This window comes from Simochromis diagramma, unplaced genomic scaffold (assembly GCF_900408965.1).
Source record: "Simochromis diagramma unplaced genomic scaffold, fSimDia1.1 OVJJ01000107.1, whole genome shotgun sequence".
Taxonomy (NCBI): domain Eukaryota; kingdom Metazoa; phylum Chordata; class Actinopteri; order Cichliformes; family Cichlidae; genus Simochromis; species Simochromis diagramma.
Window position 1 is genome coordinate 4,441,278 of NW_024387209.1, and position 19,695 is coordinate 4,460,972.

Sequence of the window (19,695 nt, forward strand, 5' to 3'; positions counted from 1 at the left end):
ATATAATTCATGTAATTTTCAGATGCTCTTTAGCAAAACTGCATATGGAGTGCAATTCTTTTTAAACCTAATGTCTAATTAAACAATATACAGTTGTCTTAAAAGTGAAATTGCAGATAAAGTGGCATTTATGACATCTAAGATTGTGTTTAACTTAGTTAAAATCAGGTCCACAGTAAGTGTCTTAAGGAATATACTTAAGTTGCTTAAATTTGTGCTGAATTCAACTAAAAACAATATTTCTTTCACACTTTTATATCCATATTAAGGTCTAAAAATCACCACAATACTCAGAATCTGTTATCAAATATCCAATGCACCCTTGATAAGTGTATTTGGATGCGTCTGAAAGCATTGAAGTACCTCGGCCTCTCTGCGGTGCTTGCAGAGCCTTTAGGCTGGCGTGAGTGGTGTACGTTGGCGGAGGATGACACACTTTTCGAGGCAGGCTTTGTTATGGCACGAAATCAGAGGCCACCCACTCACAAGCTGGAGCTGGTGGCTTGACAAAAACACAAGCCTGCTCCCGCACATTTGCTCAAAATTACATACTGTTCACACTGGCTGCTGATTCTCTCTTTTCTCTTTCACACATTCTTTTGCTCTCACTTTGTTTGTCACTCTCTGTCCTTTCCCAGGGTCTGTACTGTGACATCCGCCAGCTGGTCCAGTTCATTAAAGAGGCCCACGGAAACGTGTTCCGCAGGGTGGCACTGAGCGCGCTCCTGGACAGTGCGGAGAAGGTCACCGCCACCAAGAAACCTGATGAGAAGGAGGAGACCAAACAGCCCGGTCCCAGGAGGTACACTCAATGGCTAGAAACGGTCTTAATGTGACTTCACGGTGAAAAATAAATGTCTTGCTGCAGTCATTACTGTCAAATTTAAAGCCCATCACCTTGTAAAGGTAACAGAGCTCTGCTTCTCATCACTGCTTGACTTTTTTGTTTTTTGTCCTGTCTGCATCTGTTTGTTTTTTTTTGCTTGAGTGACTGATTTGATGTTCTTATTTCCAAAATAATGTGGCTGTTAGCGTTCTGGGTAGCCCTGCCAGGAGGCAGCTCAGCTGTGTTTGCTGCTTTATCTGACAGCCGCCACCGCATGCCATGGCACTGAAGAGAATAAACTACCTCTGACTTATTTTATTTCCACGTTTGAGGCTACAAAGTCACATGACTGCTGGCTGTGAAGCGGTGCCCATATAGAAAGCATAGACTTACAGTTGCAGAGACAGCTGACTCTTTGTATCTGTACCACTCCGTTTCTACTTAGACTCATGGACTATATATAAAAGATGGACACAGCCACCACAATCGTACTGATTTTTGTTTTGAAGCTTCACTGTTGTCGTCTTTGTTTTTTGTTTGTTTTTTAAACTGGACCTCAAAACCAAGGGCTGGATCTCGTTTACAAACCCAGACACATATGGTGTCTTCTTGTATCATCTATTTCACTCTAATTGTGACCCCGTTTATTAAAATGACCATCGTAATGATACAGTGGTCCCTCGTTTATCGCGGGAGTTACATTCTAAAAATACCTGCGCCATAGGGTGCAATCCGCCAAAAAATGCCAACTTTCTTTTTACAATTCTATAGTGTTTCAGGCTGTCAAACCCCTCAATACATATTTTATACGTTTTTCTCAGGACAGGCCCGAATATTTTCACAACTTTCCTTCTCGTGTTTTTTAACTCACACAGTTCAAACCTTCGTAGAAAAATAAGTCCAGTGTTATAGAATGAAACCAAAGGCACCCGCGGTTGCCTTTGACGGTGCAAAACATTTCGTCGACATTGTTCTGTTTGTTGGGGAGAAAACGTACAAACATACAGTACAGCACTTCAGAGTCACACTGCTAACAATCGAAGATTTGTGTAAATTTGATAAGCTGAACGCATTCTGTACTGTACAGGAGACACTGCACGAGATTGGCTGTAGACCATTGTCAATCAATCAGGACGCAGAACACAATGCGCTGTTAAAAAAAAATAAAAATCCACAAAACAGCGAGGCCACGAAAGGTGAACCACGTTATAGTGAGGGACCACTGTACACAATAAACTTCAAGCTAGTAAATGAGACTTCATCATAAACTCATCAGAAAGGTAGTTACTGAGGTCTTGGATCAAGAGAGAAGGAGGGTTATTTTCTCATAGACTTGTGTCCAATCTGACTTCTTTTTGATCCCCTGCTGGCCATTAGAAAGAATGCATTTTTGAGGCTTGTCTGTCTTTTATATATAAGGTACGGTTAGAAGGCACTGGTTGGAAGAAGTTTAAGTAAAATACACTGCTAAAAAAATTAAAGGAACACCTTGAAAACTCATCAGATCTAAATAGGGAAAAATTATTCTGGATGTTTATATTGATGTGGACTGGTTGGGTAATGTGTTAGAAACTTAAGGAGGCTACATCATTTGATGTAAATGAAAATTAAACCTAGAAATTATACAGCAAGCTAATCTGTTTTACCGAAATCTTATAGCCTAAACACAAATGGTATCAATTCTTTCATTCTCCAGGAACTGCCTTTATACTCTTCCCACATGAGGCCGGGTATTGTTGAGCACTAGGAGGGACTCAGAACCTACTGCACCACCTTAGGATCTGACAGTTGGTCCATTTACTTCATCCTGACATCTAATGGCAATCAGGGTGTCATTGCCTAGAGCAGGGGTGTCGAACTCCAGGCCTCGAGGGCCGGTGTCCTGCAGGTTTTAGATGTGTCCTTGATCCAACACAGCTGATTTAAATGGCTAAATTACCGCCTCAACATGTCTTGAAGTTCTCCAGAGGCCTGGTAATGAACTAATCATTTGACTAGTTGACCAAGGGTGATATCTAAAACCTGCAGGACACCGGCCCTCGAGGCCTGGAGTTTGACACCCCTGGCCTAGAGAGATCTGTGTATGGGTATGCCTCCCCAGACCATCACTGACCCACAAACAAACTGGTTATGCTGAACGATGTTACAGGCAGCATAACAACCCTTTCACATCTGTCACATGAGTTCAATCATCTCATCTGTGAAAATCACAGGGCAACAGTGGTGGACCTGCCAATTCTGGTATTCTATGGCAAACGCCAATCGGGCTCCACTGTGCCAGGCAGTGAGTATAGGGCCAGTAGAGGATGTTAGGCCTTCAGGCCACCCTCATGAAGTCTTTTCTGATTGTTTGGTCAGAAACATTCACATCAGTGGCCTGCTGGTGATCATTTTGAAGGGCTATGGCAGAAGCAGTTACTGAGTTAAGGGCCTTCTATGGCCCTGTTCAGCTCTCCTAGAGTAACTGCCTGTCTGCTGGAATCTCCTCCATGCTCTTAAACTCTGCTGGATACACAGCAAACCTTCAGCCAATGGCACATATTGATGTGGTCCCCTGACTGAGTTGGACTACCTGTGCAACATGTATAGGTTCCAGGTCTGGTCATTTAGTTTGACACTAAATGAGTAGTGACACCGTGCTACTAAATTGACTAGATCCTACAAGTTTGACCGACTGGATGCTATACTCTGAATAAAATGTGTTCCTTTAATTTTTTAACAGTTCATATGAAATAAAATATGTGAAAGACATCAGTTCAGTGGAGATTAAAGTAGTGCGATGCCTAATTTACAGGTCAGAATGGAGCCTTGAATCAGGTGGCCTGAGCGCTATGTCTGTGTGTTGGGGTGTGTGTGTGCGCGCAGGTCTGAGGCGGGTGTGTCCGGGGAGAAGGGTCAGGTGTCCAGTACTGCAGACGAGTGTCGCAGCTACATCTCCAGTAGACCCCCCCAGACACCCGAACAGTGAGTGTCCGCCTCACCTCTCCATAAAGCACCATCTCCGTCGAGCTCAGCTGCCATTTCTCTGCTCAAAGTAGAAAAAGCTCTTCCTGTTGCTCCTTCTTAACCCTCTGATAAACATTCAGTTTATACCAAAACATCCTGTAAAATAAAAAAGAAGTAAAAAGTGTTTTGTGGGAAATGTTTTATCCTTGTGCTTACCTTTCCTCTCCTCCTCTCTCTGCTTCTAGTGAAGAACAGATCCCGGGTGCTCTGCTGGGCAGGAAGGATTTTTGGAGGAAGATGTTCAAGTCGCAGAGCGCTGCCAGTGACACCAGCAGCCAGTCGGAACAAGACACCTCAGAGTGCACCACCGCACACTCTGGCACCACCACCGACCGCCGCTCGCGATCCAGATCCCGTCGCATTTCGCTTCGCAAGAAGTTGAAGCTGCCTATCGGTAAGAGCAGCCTCTTCTTACCCAAGGAAGTCCCTGGGTAGGTTCAAAATAAAAGTCTTAAAACTACAGTGAGCTTTTGCCTCCTAGTAAGTGACGAGAATGCACTAGAAAATATGCACTAGCTCGAAAATAGGATTTCTCTAAAAGATTAGGCAGCCTAAGGCTATGTGTGCTTATGGAGACTTACAAATCATCCTTTTATTGAGCAGCGGTATACATTTCAACAACCATATCTCATTGCATTTGCTCTTACTTTGAAATCCCTTCTAACATAATGTGTTTTATGTGTTCAACATTGTGGCACTGCCTGCCCCGAGGCCAAGTCACTTCATCTCTTTGGTCTGTTTTGTGCTCCTTTTTGTGCCATAGCATGCCGCAGGACTGTTCGCCTACCGCTCACTCTCTCTGTCCTACGTATGTCGATGTGGAACCATCTTCATACTGTATCCGTACCATGTCTGTGTTGTGTTGATCATCCCAACCCCCTAGCATGTTTGCAGACCTGTGGAAAAAAAAACTGATTTAAATGAAGAGAGTACATGCTTATTTAGCACGCGTTGCTCTAGGGAAGCAAATAAGCTTCACCCTTAAATGAAGAAAATTAAAACCTAGGGATCATGTGTAGGGTGATGATAGACTAAGTTTGTATTTTCGCAACATAAAGCGGGGGTGTCAAAGATAAGGCCCAGAATCAGCTCAGCAAACACTTTAATCCAGCCTCATTGGATGGCTTTGGAAAACGTGAGGGATGGCGTAGATTTTGGACTTTTAACTGTATTGTCATAAGTTTTACAGCTTTATTTTTACTGATAATAACTTCATTCATGCTATACCAAAGTAACTAACTTGTAGATTAAAAAAATAAATGATGGAAAGTTCCTGTTTTTTTTACTATTTGCTTTAGAAATCTCTCTTTTTTTATTTTTATTTTTTTAACAATGAAATAAACAAAAAAAAATTCTGTTTGATAATTACAGCACAGTCTGAACAGTGAGCTGTAATTTCACACTTTATTTCTTACAATTTAAACCCACAAAGTCATGCTGTCAATTTTCTTTGATTTACTACAACAGTATTTGTTTATCACGTAGAAAAACTGAGACATACCGTTGAAATTGCACTTCTTTTTCTTATCTTAAGATATAAATATATAAACATATGTATATATTAAATGTGCAATTAAACTTATTTACACAGGTAGAAATGAGATGTTCACTGGTCTCCCCTACTTAAGATCAAGCAGGCTGTTTCTAGCTTAAATTAACCAAAACAATATACCAACACAACTCAAGCTACACCTATCAGAGATAGGACAGAGCATAACAATTTTTTTTTTCATACTGTTTGAGGTCTGTAATATTTGAAATTCATTCTTATATAACAATATGTGAGCATGAAAAAAAGGTTAAATCAACGCATCATTATAGTTTGAGTGTCATGATCAGGCTGTGTGGCAGGCAGGAAATAGGACCCAAACGCAAACTCATGGGAAAACAGGACTGAACTCAAAATACAGATTTATTGCTGACGAAAGATAACAGCGATACAAAATAACATGAAACTAAACTGGGAAGTACTAAGGAACTGAGTTACGAGGAAACACATGGAGGGGCACACAGTCATGAGGGAGAACGCGACACCGAACTGAGGGAGACGCAGACACAGAGGGTTAACGAGGGAAGTGGGAACACAGGTGACACTGATAATCATAGCAAGACAAGGCAGGAGTAAATGCAACACTGACGGGAGACTGTCAAAGTAAAACAGGAAGTACACAGAGGTTCAGACAGGAGGAGAGAGAGCACGGGGAGAACACAGACATAACGGGCTGGGGAAAACATGGAATAAAACACAAGGAGAGACGAGGGCTCACAGATACACAGAGGGGCACACAGGGGGTAAGAGTCACAAGGGGAAAACACATAAGGAACAACGTAACAGAGCAACCCAGGAAGCATGGCCTAAATAAGGAACAATACACAAATACATGAAAACTAAGAATACTGGGCCACCATGGCCCAGGACCATGACGTTGAGATGTTTGAGATAATTTGAGCTTTCGGACATGGTGTGTTATCCTGCTAGAAGATGCCATCAGAAGGTGGGTACACTGTGTTCAACACTAACCCTAACACTTTGGTGTTTAAATGTTGCTCAGCTGGTACAAAGGAGGCCAAGGTGTGCTAATAAAATCCCCCCCACATGCTTACACCACTGTCATCAGTCTGAACCATTCATACAAGGCATTATTTCATGCTGTTTACACCAAATTCTGACCCAGCTGTCCAAATGTTGCAGCAGAAATTGTGACTCACCAGATCAAGCAACATTTTTCCAATTTTCTATTGTCCAATTTTGTTGAGCCAGTAAATGGTAGCTTCAGTTTCCTGTTCTCAGCTGGCAGGAGTGGCACCAGGTGTGGTCTTCTGCTACAGTTGAGATGCTCATCTGCATACAGTAGTTGTAACAAGTTTTTTTAGTTAAGTTGCTGTTGCCTTCCTATCAACTAGGAGGAGTCTGGTCACATTCACCTCTGACCTCTGAATCAATAAGACGATTTCACCCAATGCGCTGCTGAGACCATTCCAGACCATTCTCTGTAAATCTCAGCAGATTGGCTGTTTCTGAAAACCTCAGAAGAGCCCATCTGACACCAACAACCATGCCACATTTGAAGTTACAGAAATCACCTTTCTCCCTCATTCTGGGGCTCAGTTTGAACTTTGTCACAACTGTGTCCATGTGTCTAAATCCACTAAATTGCTGAAATGTGATTGGCTGATTAAATAAAAATATAAAACACAACCAGACCCTAACTTTAGCTTAGCAGAGAAAATTGGTTTTAAGCTTTTATTTGCAAATTTCCTCCCTAGTGCAGTATTGGCTATTTATAAGTGTTTGTAGGTTTTCATTTAGTTAAGGGTAGCGTAGTAATTATACTTCCCTTCTATTTATTATGAAAATTGTCTATATACCATATTCACATGGCACCTCCTTCTTTGAACACATCATAAAAGTGCATTTGCAAACACAGCTAAAAGCAAGCAGGAAGGTCAGTTTAGTTTCAGTGTCCTTCTTCTGTAACTTCTTTGAACGACTCTGTGAATCTTTGTGAATCTCTGTGAATCTTTATACACCCTGAATGTGTGTGTCTGTGCAGTAACATTGAGTGAATGCCCTTGCATCGTTCCCTGTTCTACCCATTGGTGTGCATGCATACATAATCCCAGTGTACTTACCCGATTTATAGATTTACCTCTTTATTACCATACATGATGATGCTCATGTCAGTGTTTTTTTTATTTGTGTGTTTTCAGGGAACTGGTTGAAGCGCTCCTCTCTCTCTGGACTGACTGACGGCGTCGAGGACTTGCTGGATATCAGCTCGGTGGATCGACTCTCCTTCATACGTCAGAGTTCAAAGGTCAGCTCGCTGCCACTGAAAGCCACCATAGTGTGTCGCAGTTTTTCAAGTCAGCCGTCCTTTTGAGCAAACAGAGGTTTGATTTGGTCTACGTTGCCAGCTGATATGCGCGGATGTGTTTATGTGTGTTTAGGTGAAGTTCACTAGTGCAGTGAAGCTGTCTGAAGGTGGCGCTGTAGGGCCGGAGTACGGCAGGGACGAGGAGGAGAATTTCTTCAAGCGGCTCGGTAAATGGAGGTCTGGCAGGAGGAATCCATCCAAGCTTCACCACACAGAAGAGAAAGATGGTAGACCTCCCCCACCCTGGGGTGCCCCCCTCGCCCACCCCATGCCCCCATCGTTCTTTGTCTGTTCCTCTCTTCTTCTGTCCTCGCCTCTGTTTGTCGCTGGTGGTGTCGTGTTTTGTTTGGCCTCGCAAGTCGTGGTCTTTTGACAGTGCTGCCGTCCACCATTCTCCATGTCAGCCTCGCCAGATAGCTGCCTGCTACGCTCTTTTAATCCAGATGGGTGAATTTTCAACCCATCAGTGTCAATTCAAAGTGATCATTTTCTGGAAGGCCTGCCAAAAAAACCTCCCCAAAACTAAAGCTAATATAAAACAACAGGGGAAGGGGAAATGGACTCGATGTTTTATTTTCTATCACTGATAAACTTGGTGACGTTTACCGAGGTCAGAGGCAGACAGCTGCTTCTATAGGACACTTAATCTTTCTGTAGCTGTAGGCATCGCCCCCTAGTGTCCATTAAAAGAATGCAGGCTTATAGAGTTTTCACACTGGCTCTACTTTTCACACCCTGAAGGTACTTGCGTCTCTCTTTTGTACTGTCGATGAGTCAAAGGCATATACCAAAAAGATCAGCCAAAAGTTCTCTAGAGTTACATGATATGAATCACTGGCCTCATTTCCCCCTATACTACTGACTAGAGTTCAGGATGCCTTTGCTGCCTCTACTTTTTCATGCTAGTGAATTAACACTTTTTGATTGCTTGAACAGCCCTTTGAAAGTCATTTTTGTAATTGCTATAAACAAAAAACATCAGACTATCCAACAGCTAAGAGATTTCTTTGTTCCTTTACAGCATGGAAAAATTACCTTAAACACAACTAATATGTAGCTTTATGCAAACGTCTTGAGTCATCCTTTATTTCTTTTATATTTTGCTTCCAGACTATTAAAGCAATAGGTCTCCAGGGTCTCTGAAGGTCTTTCAAATTGTTTCTTTGGACATTGGCTGCTTTTCACTCATTTTCAGTCCAGTCCTTGTACCTGATCATTTTCACAGGAATGTTTTTGTTTGTTAAGACACTTAACACTGACCAATGAATCATTCAAGTATAAAAAAGAAACCTAGCTCAAGGGATAAACTAGTGTTGTGTCTACATATAATAGACAATTTAGCAAAGAACCAATTTTAAATTGTATCTTTAGTCACTTTGTTACTAACAGCCTGTCCCAAAATATGTAATTTGTCCCATGTACAAACGGAAACAAGTTGAATCTTTGAAAATGCCAGAGCAAAGTTTGACAGGCTTAAAATAGTATTTTTGTACCAACAAGGTGATTCCCAAAGAGCTATTAGCTGAAAACATTACATATCTCAGCATGGTGTGCAGTGTGTCCTTAAAAAAATTGAGGAAACTGGACAAATGGATGAAAAATCTACAGCAGATAAATATATAACTAAAAACTAAGAAAAAATTCATTAAAAACCTGACAGAGGACAATTTTTAAGCATGGCAATGATTCCAAGCACGCTGCCAATGCAGCAACACTAATACCTGAATAGAAAAACACACAGTGAAACGTCTGGGATCATGGATTGGCTTCCCCAGAACCCGGACCGACCAACATCCAGAGAAGAGCTCTGAATGTCCTTCCTTTAAAAGTTCCAATAAATCACTTCATTTATTTCCCATTTTCCTAGCAAGACATAAAGAAACGAGGGATGACTCAAGACTTTTTTCACAATACTCTAACACATGGTAAAAAATGGTATCTCAGTAAAATAAAATACAATATAGCTAGCAACTAGCTTAAAATAAATATTATAATTACATTCATTCGGATATATGTCTACTCATGACATTGAGTATTTCTGTAGATTTCTGAACAATGTCTGAGCAAAAGCTGTGAAAAGTTGTGTCTGTGATTTGCCACAAAAACCCTAAAGCCAGACATTTATATGTGCTGAAACCAAACTTCTTACTTCCAAAGACAGTTTTAGCTCTATAATAATAAGAAATTTAAAGCATTTCATTTATCCCAATAGGTCTACATTCCCTTCTCTCCAACTGTGCACGTCCTGTTCTGTCCAGCATTGGTTCCTCTCCTCTGCGTTTTCACCCAAAGGTGAAAAAAGAGGACGGGCGGTGTCTCACAACAACTCATGTCTATGAAACCATCTTTCTGCTGTGGAGCGTGTCTCTGTGCTACGTCAAGCATGACGCTGTCAGTGCTCTCTCCGTCTCTTCTGTGGTGACGTCTGGTGGTATTTCCAGTGCTGCAGTGTTGGTGATTAAACACAATGGGCCACATACAGCTTTCCTCTGTGCGGCTGTGGTTACGCCTGACATTTCAATGAGATTTGTAGGTCCTTTTAGAAAGATGCCGGAGAAAAGTGCCTGAAAATATCTTTGGCCCTTAAATTCATCTTGTTTTTTGTGACTATTCTTATATGATTGAAAATTCAGGTGTAACCCCTGCCGATGGCTGTGTGTCATCTCTCACTCAGCTTCATCTGTCAGCTCAGTGCTATTTGTTAAATGTCCTGGATGGTGATGTTGCTTCATGCAATTTCTATGTCTAACCTTTATTGTGCAAACAAGCGAGTCTATAACGAGAACTCTTCTTCAAACGGCTTTTGTTATACCTCTTCTCTTGTGGTCCTCACGGTGTCCTTCAGGACCTCACGGTTTCCAGGAGCGTCTCGCAGCCAGCCAGGAGGCCATGAAGAACAAGAATGTAGTGAATCTGGGCGCCATCCGACAGGGTATGAAACGCTTCCAGTTTCTCCTGAACTGCTGCGAGCCGGGAACCATACCAGATGCCTCCATCCTCGCCGCTGCTCTGGACCTCGTGCGTTTCACTATGGAGAAAATAATGAAAGAGTAAAGATGTCGCTGTTAGCTTTCAAAGGCTATCACCTCTTTATTTCTCTGTTCTTCTAGGAAGCCCCAGTTGTGGCCAGGGCCTCCCTTTTCCTGGAATGTGCCAGATTTGTCCACCGGTGTAATCGTGGCAACTGGCCCGAATGGATGAAGGGCCACCACGTAAACATCACCAAGAGAGGGCTGTCCAGGGGCCGATCGCCTATTGTGGGCAATAAAAGAAACCAGAAGCTCCAGTGGAACGCTGCCAAGCATTTCTGCCAGTGGGGAGACGTGAGTTAAATGTGTCGAAAATCGTTTATGGTTACAGTTTATAAAAAGGCTTCATTAACTGTAAACGTGTTAAATCTGCTCAGGCGATTGGCACGAGGCTCAGCGAACTCTGCCACTCGGACAGTGAGAGCCCCGCCAACATCCTGGGTTATATTTACGATGAAGAGACCAAACGCAGGATGAGGAAAGAAGACGAGGAAGAAGACTATTTAGATGACAGTGAGTCAAAACAGTGTCTGTTACTTGTTTTTCTTCTATTTACAGGTTTCCACTCGGCCAGATCGTCTGTATCGTGCTGTGCAGATATAACACAGATGTAGAGTCTCATGAGACGTGGTGACCCAAAAAGGCCTTGCTGCTGTTTTAGCTTGTCTGAGTGGTGTCAGCTGCTGCATGGCAGAAATCACATTGCTGAGGCCTGCAAACCAATGCAGTCCTCCAAATAAGAAGCACATAAAAACTCAAACCATTACTCTCATTCATTTGTTTTCTCATGACTTGAATTCTACATTTTCATCCGTTTTGGCAAAAATAAAAAGTCCCTTGCTCACCTCCAGCTGTGCAAAATGCAGAAGCTCGTACAGTATTCTTATCAGTTCATATGGCTCACTCTGTGTTTTACAATCAAATTTAGTATGACAAAGAATATGGCACTAATAAAATGTGAGATAGTATAAAAATGAGGAGCTGGAGGTGGGTTGCAAAATGGCTTGCTGTAGTTGGCCTTGAGCAGAGCAGCAGTTTTTCAATGCTTTCGATAAACTTTTCAATAACAGGGATGGGAATTAAAAAGAATTTACTGATTTGATTCTTTATCAGTTCTCATTGGCTTCCTCCATGTTTTGTAAATCATTTTAAGATTTTATTTTGTATGACAATGGATATGGCACTGATTGAGAAGTTGCAGATGGGTTGCAAAGTGGCTTGCAGATGATCAGCAGTTGTAGGTAGGCTTAAGCAGAGCACCCTATGTAAGGGATTGGACAATAGGATGTTAAATAAATTAGGTTTTTTAATGATAACTTGTATCATCATTAAAAATATTTACCTCATAATGGTCCATTTGCAGCTTTAGATCATCAGGTGCACCTCATTGTGCATTTGTGTGGTGTTGAATTAATCAGAAGCAGATGATTTCACATGAACGTCCACTCAAATTGGAAAATAAAAAGTCTGCACTTGCCAAGCTGTTGATGTCACACTTAAAAACATGCTGCATGAAAGTAATAAAATCACAGTATTGTGCGTTTTATTGTGTGTACTTTGAAAAAAAATCTTAAATTAAAATTTAGTTTCTACAACTTTTAGGATGTCAGAACAAAAAAGATGTTCTAGCCACATTTAGATATTTTATCTTATCTGTTCTGACTCCAAAGACACGGTCAATCCTACAAAATGTGGCTGCCCCTTCGCACTGAAGATGGCCGCTTGCCAGCTGTTGTTGGAGATCACCACTTTCCTGCGAGAGACCTTCCCCTGCTTACCACGACCGCGCACCGAACCGCTTGTGGTCAGTAGTGAAATCAAAATCCAAAAAGGTAAATCTGATGTGAATAGCGATGAGAATTTGATTTCAACTTATTTTGTCTGCAGGATCTGGACAGCTGCCGCCTGCGTCTGGACCCAGAGCTCGGCCGCCATCGCTACGAGAGGAAGATCAGCTTTGCGGGCATCCTCGACGACGAAGACGGGCACGATTCCCTCAACAGCAGCAGCCACACTCTGAAGTCTGACACCACCTGCGATGATAAGAAGACCCAGGAGGCTCAGGGTGAGACTCGTGTCATCCAGATTGGCTAACGCAGCTGATTACCGCTCCGTATTTACTCACTGCTCATTGTTGATTGTAGACAATCTCTCCCCACTCCCCTGCTCTCCAGCACCAGTGCGGAAGATTCGTATCGGAGGCTCGCGCCTGCTTCAGATCAAAGGAGCCCGCAGTTTTCGTGTGAAGAAGGTTGGCTCGCTGTCTTCGATACGCAGAGCGGGGAGTCTGAAGAGCACCAAGCTGTCTCGGCAGGACTCTGAGTCTGAGAACGAAGAAGGCCTGCTGTCACAAACGCAGAGCAGGGACACAGTTACTGACATCGGTATGATGTAACTGAAACTCCTGGAAAGAACATCATTTCATTTATTATTGTGTAATATTCAAAGGAAATGACAGTACACTGTAAAAAATAAAAACTGTAAAACACAGTTACAGGTTTTTCATGTTATTTTACATCAGACCTGCTAATTAACAGTCTATTTTTTCTCATATCATTGGTATTTCATGTTCTTTAAAATAACAGGAAAATTCTGTAAAATATATAGGGAAAAATGTGTTAAGTTGCAGACTTATTTACAGTGTATGTTAACATTAGTTTACTTTTGCAGTATTGTTTTTGCCAGATCCTGTTAGAGAGTGAAAAAAACACTATAAGTATTCTGCACAGGGAAAAGAAACTGTTCTCCATCGTGAAATAAGTGGACAATTATCAGCGTCCTGTATGGGGTTGTTTGTTCTTGTTTAACATTGCAGGCAGTCCCTTCAGCACCAGTGAACCCAGCATCGAGCCAGAAGGTCAGAGCTCAGGAGGAACGGAGGACAACTACCACCGCAACATGTCCTGGCTTCACGTAAGTCTGTCGGTACATGCGGGGAGGAAAGCTGTGTGTACTTTCCCGCATACTGACCTCCTCTCTGCTCTCTCTCGGCACAGATTATGATCCTGCTGTGCAACCAGCAGAGTTTCATCTGTACCCACATAGACTTCTGCCACCCACGCTGCTACCAACACCACAGCCGCTCCTGCGCCCGTCTGGTCCGTGCCATCAAGCTCGTGTACGGGGAGACGGTGGACAGCCTGAGGGAGGACAGCGCCTCCTCTGGTAACATCGGAGGACGTGTGAAGAAAAACAAAGAGGTGGAATTGACAGGCTGTTTTTCTGGATGAATAACCTAAATATGTGTGTTTTGTTAGTTTTTTAAAATCTTCGCCACTTTCTAAAGTACTATTTCCCATCAGTGTTCAGACAAGTCTTGTCTGAGGACCCCGTCCATGAAGAGAAGACCCACTGACTCCAACACAGAAGGGAAGAAGGATACAGGCATGCTCAAGTACATCCGCAATCAGGTGAATTTCTGTTTTTCTTGTTATTTTTATAATTATCACTTCCTACCTGATGTGCACCACGTTCTCAGACTGGAATCAGAGCTGCCTGTGCTGTCAATAAAGGAGACCACACCCCAGCTTTAAGCTTTAACCAGCATTGAAATTAATGAATTTTAAAAAGAAAAAACAGTTGTGCAGAAAGAAGCTACTCAGAGAGACAATCATTTTTGTATCAGGCTGCAAGTGTGGTTGATCATGCAAAGTTGTTTGTTTAACATGGGAGTCTGGCCATTAGAGGAACGTCTGGCCTAGAGATTTCTATTAATGATTTTACAAAGGTGTAATATCTATTCAAGCAACTGCTTTCTAAAGCAAATATCTCATCAGCCAATCATATGGCAGCAATTCAAATCATTTAGTTCTGTAGTTGTGGTGAAGACAACCTACTGAAGTTAAAACAAAGCATCGGAGTTGAGGTGAAAAGTGATTTAAGTGACTTTGAATGTGACACGGTGGTTGGTCTGAGTATTTCGGAAACTGCTGCCAAAATACATTTTGCAGAATTGTAAAATATACTACAAGTGGCACAGAAATTGCCTGCAAGCTATACAGAAGCAGCAGCAGAAGACCACACCGGGTGCCGTTCCTGTGAAATAAGAACAGGAAAACCGAGGCTATAATTCATAAAAGCTACCAAGATTTGGGCAATAGAAGACTGGAAAAAATGTTGACAGGTCCAGTGAGTCTTGATTTTTCATGCAACGTTCAGATGGTAGGATCAGAACATGGCAAAAACAGCATGGAGGCTAAACTGTTGTTTTAACAGTTTATCAGAGGTTTAACAGATGTTATGTGTCAAAATCTGTGAGAAATGCTTCCAGCATGAACTACTGAGGCAGTTCTGAAAGCAAAAAATGGGTCCAAAAAAAAGAAATAAAAGTTTTCTAATTGTGTTGTAGCTCTGAAAAGGACTGCTTGCACCTTTTTCAGTTTGTATACACTGTGGGTGATGTTAAGTCAAAGATAAAGTGTCTTATTACTACCTTAGCAAAGAGATTATAGATCATTTTGCAGCTTTGCACTTTCATCTTAAATGTTTGTTTTCTCATAGGTGATGAGTTTGTCACCAGCTCCTCTTTCACTGCTGATCAAAGCAGCTCCTATCCTGACTGACGACATGTACGGAGACATCCAGCCCGCAGCCTGGGAACTCCTACTCAGTGTGGATGAACATATGGCAGCCGCTGCTGGTGAGCTCATCACTGAGCTGTGGTGGTCCCCTCTTAGGTCGCTGTGCCCTTCAATGTTCACGAACGCTTTTGCCCTCAACCATGTTTCACCTTTTTCTTTCCTGCCCTTTTTATCTGCCCCCTTCCAGCTGCCTTGTTCCTCCTGTGCGCCGTAAAGGTCCCTGATGCAGTGACCGAAATGATGATGGCAGAGTTCCAGCACCCTGAGGCCTGCCAGCGCATTAACTCCATCCTGAAGTTTTACACTCTGTGGCGTTTTCGCTACCAAGTGTGGCCTCGCATGGAGGAAGGAGCCCAGCAGATCTTTAAGGTAGTTCAGTTGAGTTCAATTTTATTTATAAAGCACCAAATCACTAAAACAGTCGCCTCAAGACACTTTATATTTTTAAGGTAATATCCCAATCAACCAATGCCCAAGAAGATCTCCCTTTAAACAGGAAAAAACCTCCAGCCGAGCCAGGCTCAGGGAGAGGACCGTCTTCTGTGACTGGTTGGGGGTGAGGGGACAAAGACAGGATAAAAGACATGATGTGGAAGAAAGACAGAGATTATAGTATATATAAGAGAAATGTGCTCTCTCATTCTAGTCCCTGTCAGTACTGTTGCTGCAATGTTTTAGATATACTGAAGACTTTTCAGGGAGTTTTTAGGACATCCTGTTTATAATGAATTACAGTAGTCCAAGTTTTTCAGCATCACCGTGAGACAGGATGTTAAGATGATGTGCAAATATAAGAAAGCAGTCATGTGTGTTTATTTAAAATGTGCACTGAAGAACATATCCTGGTCAAAAACAACTCCAAGGTAAAGCCACGGTAAAGCCATCCAGAGTAAACATCTGGTTAGATACCACATTTCTAATATTTTCAGGGCTGAGTACAGTAACCTCCGTTTTAGCTAACTTTAGAAGCAGAGGATTAGACGTCTTTAAGACATTCTCGTAGTTTAGCTAACTATGGATGTGTTATCTGGATTCATTGATAGGAAGTTTGGTGTCATCTGCATAGCAATGAAAATGTATGTTATGCCTTCTGATGATACTCCCTAAGGGAAGCATGTATAATGTAAACAGAAGTGGTCCTAGCACAGAACCCTGTGGAACCCCCATACTTAACCTTAATGTGACGAGGACTCTCCATTTACATGAACAAATTGGAATAGATTGTTTGCATTTTCAGCGTCCCCAAAAGAGATAGCGCAGAAGGGCATTCGCTGTGTTTACTAAATTTGGTGTACTTCTCTTTCAGATCCCTCCACCCAGCATTAACTTCACTCTCCCTTCTCCAATACTGGGCATGCCCTGTGTCCCCATATTTGACCCTCCCTGGGTGCCCCAGAACACTGGCAGCGTCCAGGATCCAATCAACGAAGACCAGTCTGTAAGTTTGAGCCCTATTCTAAAAGGCACAAATCTACTTGTATTACTATCAGAAACAGCTTTTAGAGTTTATCTTTTTAATTAAAGTGACAGAGAAGGTTTTTTAAACACCACTGGAGTTCAGTTAGAGTTTTCCTAAGCTTGTGAACCCTGTAAAAATAGGCCAGTTTATAATTTAACTATTTTTTAATCCCACTTAACCCCACAATCCACCAAAAAACAAAAGACGATATGCACACTCTTACTGCTTTGAATATTACATTTGTTATTGCTGCAAGTTTAACGTGGAAAACTGCACCAAGAAATCTGCAAATAAAAGAAAAATGTGTGAACACAGATTTCTTGGTGCCTCCTTTTAATTTCTTGTCTTTTTTAAATATTTTTTTTCATAAAGCATGAATAGAAATATGAGATTTTAATGAGCGAGCACATGTTCTATAATTTAATCGACTGTCTTTGTTTTTAGTACCCCACATTAATTCAGTCAGTCCATGCCATAGTAAGTTGGTATTTCTGTCCGGGTGTTTGTGCTGCTGATGCATCTTGTTACCTCAGACCATTAAAGACAGAAGGGGAAGCGACCTTTTAGGTTTTTCATCACGGACCAGAAGCTGGGGGGCGGTTTCATGGGTCATCTTGGATAGTTGCATCTTGATCAGGGACACACACAATCCACATATTTAAAAAGAGTCTTCCGGCACATGCTTTGATTGTTAAGGAGAAAATAACAGCATGCATCGGGCATACAGACATGTTGTGTGTGTCGTGCTGTTGATGCATGGTCATTGGATGAGAATGACTTTGCTGTGTTTGTTTTTCATATCATGGCTGTTTTAGATTTGTTTGTGCGAATGCTGTGAGGCAATTACTGTGCACAAGATACAGTAAATTCTCCATCTTCCAGTCTGAACACATTTATTGTTTATCGTGATTGAAATTGCTCCTATTCTATACGTCTACACTGCAGCGTGCTTCATAATGCTCAGGACGGCATTTTAGAGCATGAGATCGGTGTGCTGGAGGAGAGTTACTGTATTAATGTGTTGTCCAGTTGCTCCTCAGAAGCCTATTGTAGCTGTGCACACACATTCCTGAAAGATTTAAAGTGCTAATTTGTGCATTCCCCCCGCCCCCTGCCCCCGATTCTGAACCTCCTACAATTTCTACACCCGCTGCTCTACCTCTGTGCTATTTGATCCTCGCCCCCTCCTTTTTAGAAATCCTTCTCTGCGCGGGCGGTGTCGCGCTCCCACCAGCGAGCCGAGCACATCCTCAAGAACCTGCAGCAGGAGGAGGAGAAGCGGCGTCTGGGCCGCGAGGCCAGCATCATCACAGCCATCCCTGTGGCTCAGGAGGCCTGCTACGAACCCACATGCAGCCCTCCACCCGAGCAAGAGGAGGAAGGTGGGGCCGCCAGGCGTATGAGCACTTGTGTTTTATACAAGAAAAACCTCGAGAGGTGGAAAACAGCGAGCACAGAAGTTCCTCCAGTGGCCAAATGAGAGTTATTTCAAAACAGAGTCGACCCTCTTGTGTTAACAGCATTAAAAAGCTTTCTGCAGACTGGTGCAAAAACTGCGTTAGCCTTTTGGATTGATTATCCCTTTTCTCCATCTTAAAAACTGGTTGGCAATGTGACGTCATGTGCACATTACTCAAGAAATGCAGAGAAATGCCGAGAAATGTGAAATCGAATTCAAAGAAGGTGCTGCACCTAAAACCTCCTTGTGAATGCTTTGGTTGCCACAGTTGCCTGTAGTTTTTGATGTTTCTCTGCAAGTACTTGTTAACTACTAGCTGAGCAGTAGTACAACGAATGATGAATGAATAAAGTTTGCCTTCAAAGTAAAAGCTGTACCTCAGTACTACAACCAACATGTTTTGAAGGGCACAACTTTTGCTTTGAAGGCAAACAGCCTCCATTCCAGGTTTCATTGGACTTTTCAGTTTTACTACAGCTCAGAAAGCACAGTCTATAAAAGATTGTTATTCTGCAGCAATATGTTAGCGACCATAGTAATCACAAGGAAGTCTTTGTATTTCGGTTTGCAACTGCGTATTTTTTCCTAGCAACCAGTGGTTGCCAGTGGGGTTGCTCTCTGGTAAGTAGGCCTGTGTGACTCAAGGTTGAGCAATTGTTTTCCCAGCATTTTCTGGTTGGAGACCAACCTCTAGATCATGTGTCTGCAAAACCCACGTCACCGCTATCACTGACTGGCGGCTTTCAGACAGAACGCAGGTTTAAGGCACTTCTGCACTGGTGTTATTGTTCTGACCCAGAAGCTGAGTTGATGATTTGTACTGTCTATGGTTAACTGACAGGTGTCCAATATAGGTAGATGGCAGCTGCTAGGTCTCGTCCACTACTTCAAGCCATTAGACTAAACCTCTTTATGATTTGTGTGCTTTCAGTGCCTTTTAGAGCATTTTTAATGGATTATCTGAGTAATACTCCAGCTTTCTACAGACCATCCTGATGGTTTGTGCTTCAGTTTTGATGAGTGAAATACTGAGTTGACATAGTGCACCCATACAGTTTAGGGATGCAGCTGATAAGTTAGCACTCCAAGAAAAACAATATGGCTATAACATACTAACATTTAAGCTCCAAAACCAGTGGGTAATGTAATGATGGCCACATCCACGTTTTCCACCTTTTATACAGACGTAATAGTTTTGAAAGCCAGAAGTGACCATATTTAGATGAAAGGGGGAGTGCTAACATGAGAAAGCTTGGTTACTAAGCTACATTCGTAAAGATGATTCGTAAAGTCAAAACTGTGTTTTTACGAAGGGTAAAACTATTCTCAGAGCCCAAAACCATTTTTTGCACAATACCGTAAACATGCTTTTTAATGCTTTAAGTATGTAGATGTTAAACATGGGTGTTTATAGTGGTTGACTCACACTTGGACTCAGCCTCATGTGCTCATTAGAGG

The 19,695-nt window shown here is 42.3% G+C and overlaps 1 protein-coding gene across 20 annotated transcripts in view; it reads left to right on the forward strand.

Annotated features, from left to right (window-relative positions):
* LOC120746079 (protein unc-80 homolog) overlaps positions 1-19,695 on the forward strand; it is a 65,322-nt gene that overhangs the window by 25,947 nt on the left and 19,680 nt on the right. For 12 of the 20 annotated variants that reach the window (XR_005698771.1, XM_040051312.1, XM_040051314.1 and 9 more), the window contains 19 exons: positions 639-802; positions 3,692-3,790; positions 4,018-4,226; positions 7,544-7,650; positions 7,784-7,937; positions 10,556-10,728; positions 10,821-11,033; positions 11,117-11,252; positions 12,410-12,543; positions 12,627-12,804; positions 12,884-13,123; positions 13,555-13,652; positions 13,736-13,939; positions 14,042-14,149; positions 15,240-15,378; positions 15,507-15,688; positions 16,626-16,757; positions 17,223-17,255; positions 17,974-18,160. Coding sequence is in view for 19 of the 20 variants with exons in the window: in XM_040051312.1 (XP_039907246.1) it covers positions 639-802; positions 3,692-3,790; positions 4,018-4,226; positions 7,544-7,650; positions 7,784-7,937; positions 10,556-10,728; positions 10,821-11,033; positions 11,117-11,252; positions 12,410-12,543; positions 12,627-12,804; positions 12,884-13,123; positions 13,555-13,652; positions 13,736-13,939; positions 14,042-14,149; positions 15,240-15,378; positions 15,507-15,688; positions 16,626-16,757; positions 17,223-17,255; positions 17,974-18,160 (2,890 nt within the window). In the remaining variant the exon portion in view is untranslated. The remainder of the gene's footprint in view (positions 1-638; positions 803-3,691; positions 3,791-4,017; positions 4,227-7,543; positions 7,651-7,783; positions 7,938-10,555; positions 10,729-10,820; positions 11,034-11,116; positions 11,253-12,409; positions 12,544-12,626; positions 12,805-12,883; positions 13,124-13,554; positions 13,653-13,735; positions 13,940-14,041; positions 14,150-15,239; positions 15,379-15,506; positions 15,689-16,625; positions 16,758-17,222; positions 17,256-17,973; positions 18,161-19,695) is intronic. The other 8 variants (XM_040051317.1, XM_040051319.1, XM_040051321.1 and 5 more) reach the window with 7 other exon arrangements.